The 16,420-nt window shown below is 35.7% G+C and overlaps 1 protein-coding gene across 1 annotated transcript in view; it reads right to left on the minus strand.

The window, feature by feature from the left end:
• Positions 1 to 16,420, minus strand: part of px (MAP7 domain-containg protein plexus) — a 182,321-nt gene that overhangs the window by 113,827 nt on the left and 52,074 nt on the right. The window contains exons 2-3 of the mRNA XM_076129511.1: positions 9,664 to 9,838; positions 3,639 to 3,843 (exon numbers count right to left, since the gene is read on the minus strand). Of these exons, the coding sequence (XP_075985626.1) occupies positions 3,639 to 3,843; positions 9,664 to 9,828 (370 nt within the window). The 5' untranslated portion in view covers positions 9,829 to 9,838. The remainder of the gene's footprint in view (positions 1 to 3,638; positions 3,844 to 9,663; positions 9,839 to 16,420) is intronic.

Below are 16,420 nucleotides of genomic sequence, written 5' to 3' on the forward strand. Positions count from 1 at the left end.
ATAGTACTAATATCCAATGGGAGAGTATAGTCCAGCAATGGTAGTACGTACACAACGATTACCACACTACGTGTATATGGCTACAAGAACTGTTGAGACGTAACCAAACAATGGTATTGTACTCGTGCACAATGGACGACAATCGCTTCTGAGAACTATGCCTTCCACAAGTATGTTTATGTTTTAGCTGATTGCTAAGTTTTATTTTGGGTAGGTTAATTACTACCGACGCGAGAATGCAAACTCAACGATTCTGATCAAAACAAATGGTCTACCGTATAAACTTGTGTTCTATTTAGTTTGTCAGCGAAAGGACGCGCAGCTTCATCTCATTTTTAACCGACTTTAAAAAGGAGGAGGTTCTCAATTGAATTGTATTTCTTTTCTTTTGACTTTTTAGTTTGATGTTAGTTTTTGTTTTTGTTTATGATACACACGTAAAGTCACATTCCCATTGTATCGTGTTCGTCACTTGCGGTAGGATACGGAGTCGCTAGCTATAACGGTGATGGAAAACATCGAGAAGAAACCTTGCATGCCCGTTCTATAGTTAGTTTAAAAAAAAAGTCTTAGTTTCAACCTAGACAGCACAGTGAATTTAAAGTCTAGTCTAGACTCAACTTAACTAGACTCTAGATTTGTTTCCAGCAATAGGACAGTGATGGATTAAATCAATTTATCATGTAGTTTACCGTTTATAAAGCTGTTTGAATAATTTCACGCTAGTTTTATTTTAAGCTTCGATAATGTCAAATCTCGTAATGAATTAATTCAATGTACACTGACAAATTGATTCTAATTACGACATACAAAATGTCAGTCAATTTGATATTTAAAATTATGTTGTAACTATTAAATACAAATGCAAACACCGGACACTAAATGTTATAAGTAATTACGTCAAATAAATTATAAGTTACTTGAACTTATTATTGTCCTGTTACTGGACAGAGGACTGAAATTTTAGTAGTATAATGTAATTAACTTCTTAGCTTTTAAGTATATAATTACAATTACTATAGTCTGTCGAAATTAGGCCTAATTACTTTAGAAGTCGTGTTCTTTATAAAGATAAAAGTAGGTATTTTAATTAGTTTAATGATTAAGTAGTTATAAGTTCCCACAAGCACACGTGGAAGCCAGACTCAATCTTTTACAAGTATTTACAAAAAATAACAAATTACGTAGATAACTTAAGTCCGACTGAGCCAAATATTCTTTGCGTACGAATAAATACAAATCCAAATATATTTTACTGAACAAACATATCTCATATTTATAAGAAAACAAAAATAAGCAGAAAAATATTTGTACAAAAATATATTTGCTTCAGGATTTCCGGGATCTGACTAGCAACCAAAATATTTTTAATCCTACCACCATACCGTACCGCGAAACAAACAAAAACAACTTTGTACATATACATCAGAGGGGTGATTCAACCCTGGAGTACAAAAACAACTAACAAAATGATACGACAAGCCTTCAAAAAAATATATAACTATATAAATAAAAAAGGAGGACATTTTTCCGTCTATCACAGCGAGGTTTGAGAGACAAAAGCCTGGCGTGGGTCGGCCCCGCCCCCTCCCGGATTATCCGCCGGGGGGAGGGGGGCAGGCTTTGATACGAGCCCCGTTTTGACACTTGAAATAACGTTTGATAAGAATTTTTTACAAGGATATTTTTTTATGGAATGATATTTTTTATGGAAACATTCTTTGGTAGACATTTTTCATTGGAAAACGGTCCGGGCTTTCGACAACAAAGCTAATTAAATTTCGTTGAAAATTTATTTGTATTTGCCGATAATAATGTTGGTTAATTATTAATTAATTAGCTGTGTTTCGTAGCGCTGCGGTCTGAAATATGAATAAGTGCAATATTAAACCGGTAAATTTTTCATTAGCTCGTTTAACGTTCGAGTTGTTTCATTGTAGGATGCCGACGTATTTTATTAATTTGTCAGAAATAAAAGCTTATTTGTCTTCAAAATTAAAACTTTGAAGCAATATTGACCAATGGATGAACTTTATAATAAAGAATTTCAAAATGATTGTAAAGTCTTAACTCAATTTCTTAACCATAATGCAGCAAAGCGTTTTTTCAAAGACATTTCTGAGCAGATCGTGTCTCACATGAGAAAGAAATGTTATTGCTATCTAAGAGATTATTTTATATGGCGTTCAAAAGGGCCGTTACGGAGTGATTCAAGTCTTCACACTACATTTAACAACCAATGGGCTACGGAATCAGTTTTGATGGCTACATAGCGCCTTCTCGCTTTATCCTATGCTATTTTCTTTTAGTAGCAAACATTTTAAAGCAAAAATACAATATATTGAGGAACATGAAAGTAACCCTTAACCAGAGAGGAGATTACATATGCAGATATTTTTTTAAATAAACCTTTAAACAATTCAGATAATTTGAGAATACATATTATACACTTGAAATTCAATCTTTCTAGGCAAGGCCTCAAACATTGGGCTATGACCACATTAAATAGTAATCAAATTGTGTTTTTTTTTTTAGAATTTCGTCGAACATGTAGCTACCGAATTGGTTTAACTCTACTTATCGTTACCCATATTTTATGAAGTAAAATAAACACAGTGTCAGGACATTGACAGGCCACAAGGGGAGTAAAATAACCAAAACGCCCACCCATTCGCGTTTATAAATAAAAATATACACACAAACATACATACGAAACATCAACAACGAACTAGTCCAATCCTTTGTTTTAATATTATTTATCTGGAGATACCGGGCCGGATTTACGACTGCCATTCGGAATAAATCGGAACCATTCGGAATAAATCGGAATGCGATGTCGATGTTCCCTGAGCGCAGTAACGGACGGACAAGCGTGTTTAAAACTATGTATAAAAGTTAAATGCGCTATGTATTGCAGAATGGCGAACGTGGTGAGCACGCATGAATATTGGCTTGAATATTTTATCAAAAAATCTGATGGGAACGAACTCTGTTTCGAATCTAAAGTCCTGGTAGTTTTTTCGTATTTCAGTATTCATGTTTCTATAACTGGTTGGTGAGTACGTGAATTGTGGCATATTATTAAACATGAATTGATTGGGTTTGGAGTTAGACACAACATGTAGCCGGAAGAGATTTTTCGTACATTATAAACAATCAAAGACTGTATTTATATTTACGTTCGACGTTCAGCTACGGCGTTACGTAGAACTACTATTCTGAATATGTTTAAAAAACTATAATACTACTGTTCTGAAATGCATGTTTCACTTGTATACAGTCCATTTCAGTGGGCAACCAAAAAAAGTATTTATATGTATTGAACGTTAGATTACAATAATGAAAGCGCCAAAAATCTTTCGACATTTTCAGACAACTGAGTTATCTGGGGTCATGGATCCTCTGGGTTTCTGACTCCAGAATAGCCTTTTACTTAATTGCTGTAATCCGCGTTCAATATTAGACGAAAATTATATAAAATGAAAAAAATAGTTCTTAAATTATTGTACATAATAATTGTGATTGGAGCCTCCCGTTAAGCATAAACAGCCTGTAATGGGAGACACCGCTCTTCACTTTTAGATAGACGTAATAATTATAACGAAAATTCATAACCAAAATTGTACATATGTCCTTACCTATAAACGGTTTTCCATCGAGCCTCTTCATCCAGTAGAACCGCTGGCTGTGAGGCTTGTTCTCGCGGTCGTACTGCTCCCACTGCTGGCGCAGGAAGGTGTAGCAGACGCAGCAGCATCGCACCGTGCCCTCCTCGTCGCCTTCGGACCGGTAGCCCGTCGGCGGTGCGTGCGCGCCCAGGAACGGAAAGTATGGCTCTGTACACTGGGAAAAAAAGCTTTTATTGGACTTTACTCCGACATTACGAACATACAGGTTGCAGGTACAGAAGTTATAAGGCTGTTTTTTTTTTCATGTTACAAATGCAGTCTGTCAGATATTGAAGTAATAATGCAACATAACTAGATGGGAAACTGTCGTGCAAAAAGATATGATTAAGTGTGAGGTTTCCGAAGAAGATGTCCAGGATAGAGCGAAGTGGAGGAGAACGATCATGAAGGCTGACCCCGCTACCAAATGGGATTCATCGCATGGAAGAGATAGAGATCTTAAAGCAATAAGGTTGGTTTTCTCATGCATGCCTATGCTAAGAATTGACATCTCTCAATAACTACATAGATTTAAATTTAAAATTATGATAACTAAAAATCTTATCTGGAATTACATATGATTTCAAAAGAAACAACGAATCATACACTTGTTTTGTGTTTAGTATCAAATTCATCAGTATTAGTAGCGTAGGTATATTGACAGTATAGCTAACTAGATATATCTCCTTAAACATAGGTATTTCTTTCGTAACATATTATCTTCTGTTTGGTGTCGGCCTACCCCTATGGGAAAAGGCATGATATGATGTTTTATCTTTCATAGAAAAGCCCTACACATCGATAAAAAAACATACAGTGTACAAAAACAATTTCCAACAGCTTCTCAAAGATGTAAGTTTATAGTTGACAAAACAAACAATTACATAGCACCACAATGCAATAGTTCCGGTGAATTATTACAATTTATTCACCCAACACGGCACGGCACAGCGCGGCATGGCGTAGTGGCGGCATGAGAACCTCGTATGGGAACCATGAGTTATCGGCGCATTGACGATGTGTCGATAATCTCATGGGAATGCCGCATAATAGTGTTTAGCTTTAGATTGTGCGTTAAGGAAATTTTCCGTGGTTTTATACACACTGTTTATACTATTGAACGCTTGTTTAAAAGTATCGATAAAAGCAATTGCCTTTTTTACCCCCGGTTTCTGTGTACATTTAGCGGTAGTTTATCTATTCAATAACGTTTTTATTATATGAGTTTCAACGCTAATGAATAGATAAACTACCGCTAAATGTACTTTAGAGACCGAAAAAGATTAAACAGGGCTCATTGGATGGCGAAATTAAAGAAATCTTGTTCATTAATACTTTGTGCCGAGTAAACAGACGTAAGAGACAAAAAAGTATGTAGATATCTTGCTAGGTCAACGAATTTTAACGTAACAGTCTATCAGTGTTATATGGAGAAATATTTTAAAGAACTAGATAGACTTGAATTTGTGTAAAGGAAGCTGTTCTACCATAATTACTTATTTCAAACACTTACTTCTATTCAAAGTTTTGCCGACTATGACCTCACAAAAAAACGTTATCGACATAAACTACCTTAAAACGAGACGATCGATTTAAAAAACAGTCTCATTTTCATACAAAAGCGACTTTACTTGTAATAGAATTGCCGCAATCCTCGTCTAAATCTATACTTAAAGTCATAATCCTAGGGTTTAGGGCTTCAAGATTGTCATCGCTTAAGGCAGGGTTTCGTTAGGCCCAAAGTTAGGCAGGGTAGGCTTACTGGTTTCATTGGCGGAGGTTCTTACGGTAGAGTGGACAGGAATAGATGGATAAAGCCTATTTTAGGAGGCATTTAGGGTACTTAGGGGCAAATTATTTAGGCTTAAAACGTTGCGGAAGTTAGAGAACCTTTTTTATACCTATAAATAAACTTACGGGTCAAACATGGTTTTTTTACAAGTGCCTGTTATAATTTGTTTCGAGATCTGCAGATCTCGAAACTAGATATTTTCCCTCACAGTTCAGCATATTTAAACGAAACCATGAATACATGAATGTATTACGCTCCAGAACTATCGCAATAAATTATTGTATCTAAAAACTGCATGACAATATGTTCAGTAGTTTTATGATTATAGACACAGCGGATGATAAATAATAAAAATATGCAGCGAAATAAAGCACATATCGCGAGAGTTTTCAGTTAACCGACATAAACAAAACCAATAACCTAAAGGCTCACCATCGGCCTAGATACTCGCAATCAAGAGATCGTGAATTCGAATCCCATCCATTACAATACTAACGTTAGCTAATTGAAAACCTACTGCATATTTCACCTAGACACGCTAAAAGCTTTTTAATTTTCCAGAATTCCAGACGAAAACATGGGTCAGTTGGCCCGAAATATACGATGCTCAAAAAAATAACATAGTTTCATGAATAAACAAATAATAGTGTTCCGATTCTTTACAATCGGAACCATCGAGTATCGAGTTTGACAATTAAAATGTACAGCAAAAATAGTTTCTACAACGTCCGCTAGAGGCGCTGATCAGATTTTCATACATTTCTTTCGATAGCTAGCCGGTTGTTGTTTCTCGATAGAAGTAGAGAATTCGTCATTCATACAGACATATATAAAATCTCACCATAGGAATATGCAGAGACTAGAAAACTTGGTACGATCCTTACAAACTTCCCTTGCTTCAATCGCATACAAACATCTCAACATACAGGACTATATCATATCAGTGGCGAAGGCTCCATACAACTCGATTCCTACCGGCTTCCCTTTCTGGACAGACTTAATATTAGTGTTAAATTAATTGTTTACTATTGCCAAATAATACACAATTAATAAATAATCACCAATATTTAAACCGAAATCTTCAACTAAAATCATTAATCTAATCGAAACTACGAAAACGCCTGCCCTTCAAAAATTACGCTCCGCTAAAAACGCAACGTGAGGTAATAATAATGAAATAAGCCGGAGGCGCTGATCGAGAATCGCGTACAATAAAAACTATGGCGGCGATGTCGCTTACGACCTTTTGGATCGCGCTTCGCACCGCGCTGCATAGTGGCGAGCAAGCCGGAGGAAGAGCGGGTTGCCTCGCGCTACAGCGCTCGCGCCGCCGCGCCGCGGCGGACACATGATCTTACGCATGTTTCTGTCGCGGCGCGAGCCGCGTGCAAGAGCGAGATGGCGAAATATAAGCTAAGAATCCTGCATAAGTATTATATTTTCTCCAGTTTGACATTAGGTCATGTTTGTTTACATCTTTCGCGCGCTCTATAACAAATTAGAATATTTGTATTTATCACAACATTATTCCTTTATAAATGTGTTTGTGCATAATTGTGAATGTATCAGTATATTAAAAAGTAATTGTTTTGCATGTTTCTATTAGAGTAAATTTTCATTTTGTCAAGATTTATAGGTTAAACTCATTTCTATAAAAGTGTTCTGCGTTTATCCATAGGTAATGTGTTTGATATTTTATTGTTGATGAATACATTCTAAATTGCTTGTATAATATGTTATTAAACAACCAGTGCGAGACAATCATAAATCGTTCGATATACGTTATCTTAAATATGTGCTGTTGTGTTACCTACGTGTTACTACTGAAGACAGAGTAACTAAATACAAAACAAGCATGATTATGTAGCATGGTAAGTACCTATGTATTATTAGACTGTAGAGAGAGAAATAAGAGACTGTAGTCGAATGTAGATAATACTCTCATATTGTTATTATGCAGTAATACGCTACTTTTACGTCGGCATTCTTACGATGTACATAATATGTAGGTAGGTACTATACCTACACAATGACTTATAGCTCCGGCTTACCTTTTATAAAAAATGACCCTTCGCCACTGTATCATATCATCCTGTATGACACTGTATAATAATATAATTTAAACATATAAATGTGGTTACATATTTCCATGCATAATTATGCGTTATTTACCGCCGTACAATAAATAATCACAGTGAATAATTTTATTAATGAACAGATTATTCGACTCGCAATAATTATAGCTCCGTAGATGCAAACAGAAATTAAACATACAGGAATTATACACGGTAATATAATACGCATAAATGTTGATGTCTCCTTTTATTAATAAACTTATGATAGAGATAGAAAATTATTAAAATTCTTTACTAGAATACTAGAAAATAGAACTTGCAATCAGCATTTACAATAGTTAGGATACCGAGATGAGATTATAGTAGCAAGATCCGTATATTACTACTGTAATAGTAGAAATTAAAAAAGTAACTGAGAAAATATAATATTTCTAGAATTCAAGGTACCTACTTATTGGGTTTTCATAAACCAGTATCGTGTACAAAAGCCTGCCTTCGATTAATTAAATGCGAGTAGTAAAACCTCTTTGGCAGAATGAATACAGAATGACTGATAAACAGACAGGCTATCTTGAGGAGCTTAGGCGCTATAAACTAGACGACGGTTAAAAAACCTATTACTAACCTACTGCTGGCCAGAGGTTTCTTCAAGAAACGAGGAAGAGATTAGGCCTTGAATCACAAAAAGAATACTGTCCGTACAAACGTACTTGAAGGTTGTCAAACCTGGCCTTTCAAAAACAAACCAATAACAATTCGCATAAACCTCGTGTGCACATAAAGTGTCAAATGTCAATAGATTGACGCGTAGTCAATTGGCAACCGGCACCGGTTCGGACCAGTTCACCATCGAACACATGACTCCAACGCCGGCTCCACACGTTGGACCCAATATAGGCCCCAACGCTATTCGTCCAGCGTGTGGATCTAGAAAATGGCATTGGTCCCAACGTTGGGGCGAGCGTTGGTAGTTGGCCGGCTCGTGTCGGTTTCATCAAAGGAATCTGCGCCAATGCTCGCGTAACAGAACTAGTTTATTAGCCAACGTGTGTAAGCCTCATTTTAGCACAGATTTTGCAGTCCAACGTTGGTACGAGCGTTGGGGCCAACGTGTGGAGCCGGCGCAAGTAATGACCGCGAATTGGGTGACACTGCCGGTCCACGTCAAGACATCGTTGTGGGATGATGGATAGGACGCTTGTTGTCAATTTGAAGAGGGTGTATAGGGAAAATAGTGTAACGACAATTTGATAAAGGAAATCTCGAATTTATTTGTGACAGCAAATTGTTTTATGGAAACAGAAGTCAGCAAAAGCACTTGATTGTATACAATAAAATGTGCTATTGCATATCGTCATATATGTCGTAGGCTAAAGCTTAAGAGTCTTGTTCCCGATTGCTAATCATTAATCCATATTCTGGGATAATCCTATATCGAGGTTGAACTTTCGTGTTTCTATTCAAATCTTTATAAACACATACCTAATTGTATAATATACAATTATCATAAATTAATGATAATAAGTAAAAAGGCAAATGTCTATGCGATTCCAAAGTTCCGAAGTACAAAGTATTGGCGAGTAACATGAACGAATTGTGTCTAGCCGAATGAAATATCCATTAATATTCATCAGTACGAGGTCGTAAGCTCAATTGTCTATAACGCCCCGGCAATCGGGAATTTAATACAAATACAATAAATTGACTATCAATAGGAATATACTTTATTTTATAAGCAAATGTTACGAACGGTACAAATTAGGTACTTAACATGAAACCAAGAAACGCTAATTTCGAGGACTCATTCTATAACAGAAAGATTTTAAAGATCTTTCTTTTTAGGCATTTACGCCAGGCATGTGAAAGTGTTATTTTAAAGCTAGTTAAGGGAACAGTTTCTCAAAAGTCCACAAAGAATTGTGACTTCCATACTAAACGATATGAATAGCTCGCTCGCCATAGGTCAAGTTTGGACTTCGACCAACCCTAAACTGAATTTTTTGCTGTGGCCTAATGTCAATTGCAAGATTTAACGTTACCATCTAGCACGCCTACCGAACATCTCTTCCAGATTTCTCTAGCTTTTTCCTAGATTTCTCCTAGATCTAACCTAGTTGTTTGTTCTTACCTGGCTATCAGGCTTAACCCTAACAGTGTACTGGTCGATGAACCCGGCGCCGCCGCACACGTAGCACACGCGTACGTCGTCCTGCGCCGGCTGCTTCGCGCCCGCCGACGGCGACGCCGGCTTCGTCGCCAGCGAGCTCTTTATGTAAGCTTTTGCCTTCTCCATGCCCGGCTAGCTGGAACAATCACAGATCATTGTTAGACACATCTATTTTACTTGTTCTTGTTTTTCTTATTTTTAAAAGACTACTCCTGCACTAAGAATTGCTCTTGTTGCGGGGACTTTTACAAACATACAAACTACAACTAGTCCCGAAACAACTATTTGTGGGTCGCACTAATATTTGTTCCATGTCGGAATCGATCCCACGACCTCCCGGCGCACTGGTAGTGGCGCAGCGATCAACTTAATCACCATTTAATATTGATAGCTGGATAGCTTCAAAAGTTTTAGTAGTTTAAAATTCTAATACACAAGATGTTCCGAAAAATATTTTCATATGGCCGCATTTTTATTGCATAACAAACAACGTTACTTTTATTTTTATTTATTTATTGCTGATTATCAATCTAATCATAAGCTAAGTGGGCTGATATTTATCTGAATACGGTAAAACCAATGTGTAAAACAAACTTTAAAACGATGGAATAATCTACGCGTAACCCTTGGTATTTTAACGTTTTATTAATCAATATTTTATTAAATTCCCGACGTCAACTCAAATACGAAATTTCCCAAAATCAGCATAATTAAATTAACAAACAATATAAAATATTCTTTCAATCCGTACAATTCTCATTTAACGAAATTCGCGCACCGAACATCATTAATTCACGTTCCAATTCTGTTTTAATTCATCATTCATCGTCGGAGCGTCATGGCGTGTACTTGGTGGCATTATTTCACCGAATGTAGGTCGCAATCGTAGCGAAAGTATCATTAAAACCTTCCCGGTATAAAGCCTTGTCGCGGTGAAAAACACTGAAATTTTCCTGTTTACCGCTACTGCGATATCGTTGAAAAAATATTACCGTCATTACTGGCTACCGTATGAAAATATTGTTGTAGAACAAAAAATACGACTTTCGACAGACTTGTTCGGCACTTTAATCAAACGAATATTTTTTGTGACGCATCGAGACAACGGTTTAATTTTTTAATCAATTCTGTGAATCAGAGGTAAAGGCTGTAGTCCATGGCTTTAGGCCAATCAGAGTTATCACAAACCTGAGTTTTAAGGAACCTTGCACAAATAAACTACTTGATTTAAACACAAACCAAACGATCGGAGACGATTGCTGAAGGTAAAAACTTTTGAAACAATTTTATGTAATAAACAGAATACGTAGCACACTCGGAAGCGTTGAACATTTGGATCAAACAGTGGAAAATACGCGGGTGTTATAATTTTTATTCACGTAATGTTAAGTGTTCACTGGGAATTACCACGAGTGAACTGTGGTTACAAACTGACTCATAATAAAACGTGGTCACCTCTGTATTTGCAGTTCAGTTAAAATCAAATCCCTATTTCATTACTTCACACTATCAGAGAGATTGAGAGTGAACAAACTGGAGATGAAAAAGTAGGAATTTAGGGAAGATCTTTCTTTAAATTGAGAAGAAGTTTCTTAAAATTAGTATAAATGAGTATTACGTAAAGAGTAGCACTGAATTTCTTTCAAAAATAGAGCAGTGGTCTATAAAAGACTGGGAACCTATACTATAGACCAAAAGCTAATAGTTAGAACAGTCTGAGGGAAACCTTTGCTCAACAAAAGACGGTAAGGTATACACAGACCAAAAAAACAATACTATCCTTCAATATCCTCACAAAAAAAATCTACACAAAGCGTATAACCCCGGTGACAAGTTAACGGTACAATATATTGTATTGTAATATCAACTGTATTGTTAAAACAACAAAGAACATAGTTGTATGGACACAGACACCTGGTACAATGCCTACTACTCTACCACAATAGGCCACAATGGGATCGACTCACATAATTCTTATGACACGCATGCCGTGATTTTGCTGGTTTTGACTTATATTTTGGCACGAAGAATTAGGAAGACGTGATAAGTTTAGATTTTCTCGTAAATTTCATACAAGGTCTTGTGGAAAATTTATTGAAACTGTGACTTATATAGAATTTATTGTCGGTCTATATATCCCATACATGCACAATGTATAACAGACGATTGCCATATCTACAATTTATCTCATGCATTTAATTCTTATTATATCTGCAATAGGCCAATGGAATTAATTCTTCGTAATTTTCGGATCTCTTCATTCATATTTACAATTATGACATTAAATTTAATTACAGCTTTCAATCCTGGCACACCTTAAAACCCCCGCGTAATGAACCAATCAATAAACAGGCGAAAATTGTATATTTCTAAATTACGATTCGGACTTAGAAACCGAACAAAACCAGACAAAGAAAATCTCTTTACGTTTGTCAGAATGTGAAACACGTAGCCATTCCCATCTAAACTGCTAAAAGCAGATAATCCACAGATTACAAAACATAGTATCGCAAACTGAATGTATTACGTAAAAGTTTAATTGTTAACTCACGACTCAAATAAATTGGCATGCATTAGCTCTATCGGCATTCCGCAACATCGACAAGTCGTGAAAATCTAATCGGAAAGTGAACTGGCGATGTGCCAGCGTTCAGTTAAACTAATAAGGACATTTTCATGGCACGCAAACTGATTGCGAAAACCCCGTTAACTATTCACGAAATATAACTGTATAGAAAAATATTTGAAGTCAAATTGATAAATTGGGAGGTTATTTAAGATAAGATCAATATCGTTTTTTTGATTCTATTATTCAAGATAAGGTATGTAATGTATGTAATGTAAATTTTTAAAGCATTAGTATTTCGTGTCAACCAACAAAAATGTTATATGGAATCTGGATAAAATGAATAAAGGACCAAAACAACCAATCAACTTCATAACAATCATCTAGGAGAAAAAGATTTTACCTCAGTCGTAAACTAACTTTACAATCAGCCGCCGACTGCTTACATTTTGCACAAACTACACGCCTCACACAAACTTAGTCTGTCACATCCATGAAGGCTGAACGCGACATGTTTTGAAACAAACTTTTTACTTAGTCGCCTCGATAACACTAATATTATGAAACTTATGTCATTTCTTAACGGAAATATACAATTGAAGTTAGATTGTTCCAAGTAACAAGTGGTACTTAGGTTTGTCACTATGAGTAAACTAGTAGGTATTAAAATTTTAAGTATTTACCTATAGAAAAATACTTAAAGGATCTTAGATAGTGAGTGAGAATTGACACCTGTGAATGTAATCATCATCGTCATGAATGATAATATAATCATTAAACACCAGAGCCCTTAAGTACTTATTGTATCATACCTTTCGAAATATCTAGTGTTGGTTCCAAGTGTTCCTAATCTACTTACAAATGTATGATTACAATAGCTTTGCAAGAAAATAGGGATCTGGAAGGTTTGATGGTAATCAACCAACTACAGTGCCAGAATACTGTTGTATTCTACATATATACACTCAGGACTGCCTGTGCACAGACTGACTAACTGAAAAACCAAACTGGCTGACTTCAATTAAAGTTAACCCCAATATACTAAGGTAAGCAGCTCCTAAAAGAGTCCTATGCGTTTGTTAAAATGACAGAAAATTTATAAAAAGACCTATCTATGTATCTGTCGTATGGTTAGTGGTCAACCTAGTGTCAAAGTTGTTCAATCCGCTTGAAGGCCTTTGACGTGGTTTAAAAAGAACTGTATTTTTTGCCATTAGATACTTAACCAAGCCCTATAATTTATCAGCAGTCATAGTTAACACATTATTTCCATTAAATAAAATTAGGCCACAATATAAACATCGGCCACGTTTTTATAAACATTTCAAACACGTAGGAAACAGACAATACAAATACAATTAGACTAATCAAAACAGTGTCTAAATACAAATGTTTTGACAACCTCAAGGTTCAAGTGATATTGATCATCACTATTAATAACTAAATAAAACTAGGGAATCAATATTAAATTAGTAATAGTTAGTTGTCAATATGGCCTCCTTAAGACCGTGCCTTTTTAACCGCCGGTTTCTGAGGTATATTTAACGATAGTTTATCTATTCAATAGCGTCTAAACTCATATAAGAGGAACGCTATTGAATAGATAAACTACCGCTAAATGTACTCAGAAACCGGGCATAAGTTGGATTTGCTTTATTAAAGCTAGACTTTTTCATGGGCGGGGACGCGGTAGAGCAGGTGCTATAATTGGTATTTATTTTAATAAAAAAAAATAATATTTACATAAGCTAAAATATTAGAATTTTCATTTATTACTTATTTAGTAGCTATGGTAGCCGTACGGGGGACGGGGAGACGGGGTCGCGAAACGTCGACAGAGTAAGGCCTCAAATCTACTATGCTGAACAAATGTGGGTTGTAGACATTGCTTCAAGAACTTTAAGAAAACATATATGCAAGGTTTCCTCACGAAGTATTCCTTCACCGTTAGAAAAAGTACCTAAAGATAAAAATAAAATAAAGTAGGTATCTAATAGGTAACCTATAAACAAATGCGATTTTGAAACTCATCACGTTTCTATCGGACGTGTGCGGAGGTGATTCCGGTTGGAATCCTGCCACCATTAATGAACGGCCTACAAATAGCTGACAATAGAAAAACGTACCACACACAGACAACATTTGAATCTATAATGAAAGCTGAATACTGAAAGAATATAAAACAACATGGACTCATCATCATTAACAAACAAATACTAACCTACTTTCTTTTGTAAATGGCGAATTTCTATATAAAAGGCATCGGTTTTCTGCCTTAGTTTCAGAGTTTCCAGAAATAGATTTAATAAATTAGATCCAGACTTAGGTGTAGCCAATAAAGTTATACAACCTAATAGTCTGGATTCTACCTACACATTCTATACAAATGCTTCATGTAATGTGTTTAAGTTCTCTGACAAAATCTGAAAAAAAATCTGTCCATAGACAAAATGACAAATCAGTACTTATAGAAATGTTCACGGCCACTGCTCGTGACGTCACTCCACACCAATCAAACCCACCCTAACAGCTATTAAAATCAAATTTATAAACAGTTCCTCACCCTACATCACCTAATTACTAAGGACAGTGGTTCCCTTCGATATCGTTCAGCGTCGAACGGTCGCAGCCCCCAATAGGCTCCGGTGCTCCACTGACGCGTGACAATCACGCTAGTTAATGAATATTTGATTGCGCAACTACGATCGTGCCGTGCGATTGTATTAATGACTCATTGGTGTGTTTGTTTTGTATATTATTAAGTTAAATTTCTGAGAGGTTAAGATGATTCGTGTTTACTTATTGACATACCAAAGGATAATACACGGGCCGATTCTGCTAGTTTTGCAAAATTAAAGTATGTTTAAGACACCGAAAAATCATGCTTGGGGTTTCTTTAATTCTTGATTGAGACTGTCATGACTCGCTAGTAGTGCCTGAAGAATTGCTCACTCAGGTCTTTCTAAATCAAAATAATCTAAATTAACGAGTGCTTTCACTGGTCGACCTGACAAGACAAAAAGCAACATTCTGCAGAGACGGATTTTTCTCACCAGAGCAAAAATCTATTTAATCGATTCTTTGTGTTTTCATTATATTGGTCAAATTTTCGGCAAAAAAAACTGATACTCAAAGTACTAAGTATGCACTGAGTGACTATCTAGTCTCTAAGCAATCGGGAATAAACCTTCAAGAATTCAGCAAATAATACGACGTCTAAAGAAATTAGGCATCTTACATAGATTTCCCTCGTGAATGAAACACCAGTATACAACAATATGTAGACATATGTATGTAGGACATTCAGTTCAATGTGCTGTGACGTCATCGATACATTTGTTCTAGATATCATATGTCCTACGTCAGCTGTGTGTAAGGTGTAAATGGTAGTACTAAAAATGTTGATAGCAAAGATAATTCAAATTTGTAAAGTTTCTAACAATTCTAATATCAGTTTTACAGCAGCTGAACCAATATTTGGCAGTCTAGTAAAACATTCATACTAGGTTTCCCACTAGTAAAACGACAAGTAATGTATTTGAAGGTATTGCCAACTTAGACCATGTCTTGTATTTATAACGGTAAGCATCGACTGAGATAAGAGAGACAGAAAGATATGAACCAAAGATCCTGTGCTAATAAACAAAAATAAGCAGCAGTTGAATTTCATATTTTTTTCTCTTGAAGTGAGCATTGAGCTTCCTTTCGTTTAATCCAGTAATCTCTGTTTTGTCAGGATTAATTCGCCTACTAGTTTTGTAAACAAGAAGTAATTTTTATAATAGAAATCTTTTAATCTTCAGGTCAACGTCCTCAATATATTTTATTAAAAAAGCCTTCTAAGACTCAACAACCTGTCAAATAACATCTAAAAACTACTTTTAAAATTAATAAACAACATAATTAATAAATGCGAACATAATAATTTATACAAAGTTAATTAAAATTCGCCTGCGAGTCTGTTTGAACACTAATAATATCTAATGCCTACGCAAATATTAAATTAAATCAAAATAACTCGTGTTATTACGTACCGTGTAAATTAGTCTCGCAAGTAGTGGGGGGAGTAGCGCGGTGCGTTCGTTTACTTGTTTTTTACTTTAGATCATAAAATATAGTGATATTTGTTCTGTAATTGACAACGGTCGTTAA

Source organism: Anticarsia gemmatalis, chromosome 22, assembly GCF_050436995.1.
Source record: "Anticarsia gemmatalis isolate Benzon Research Colony breed Stoneville strain chromosome 22, ilAntGemm2 primary, whole genome shotgun sequence".
Lineage (NCBI taxonomy): Eukaryota > Metazoa > Arthropoda > Insecta > Lepidoptera > Erebidae > Anticarsia > Anticarsia gemmatalis.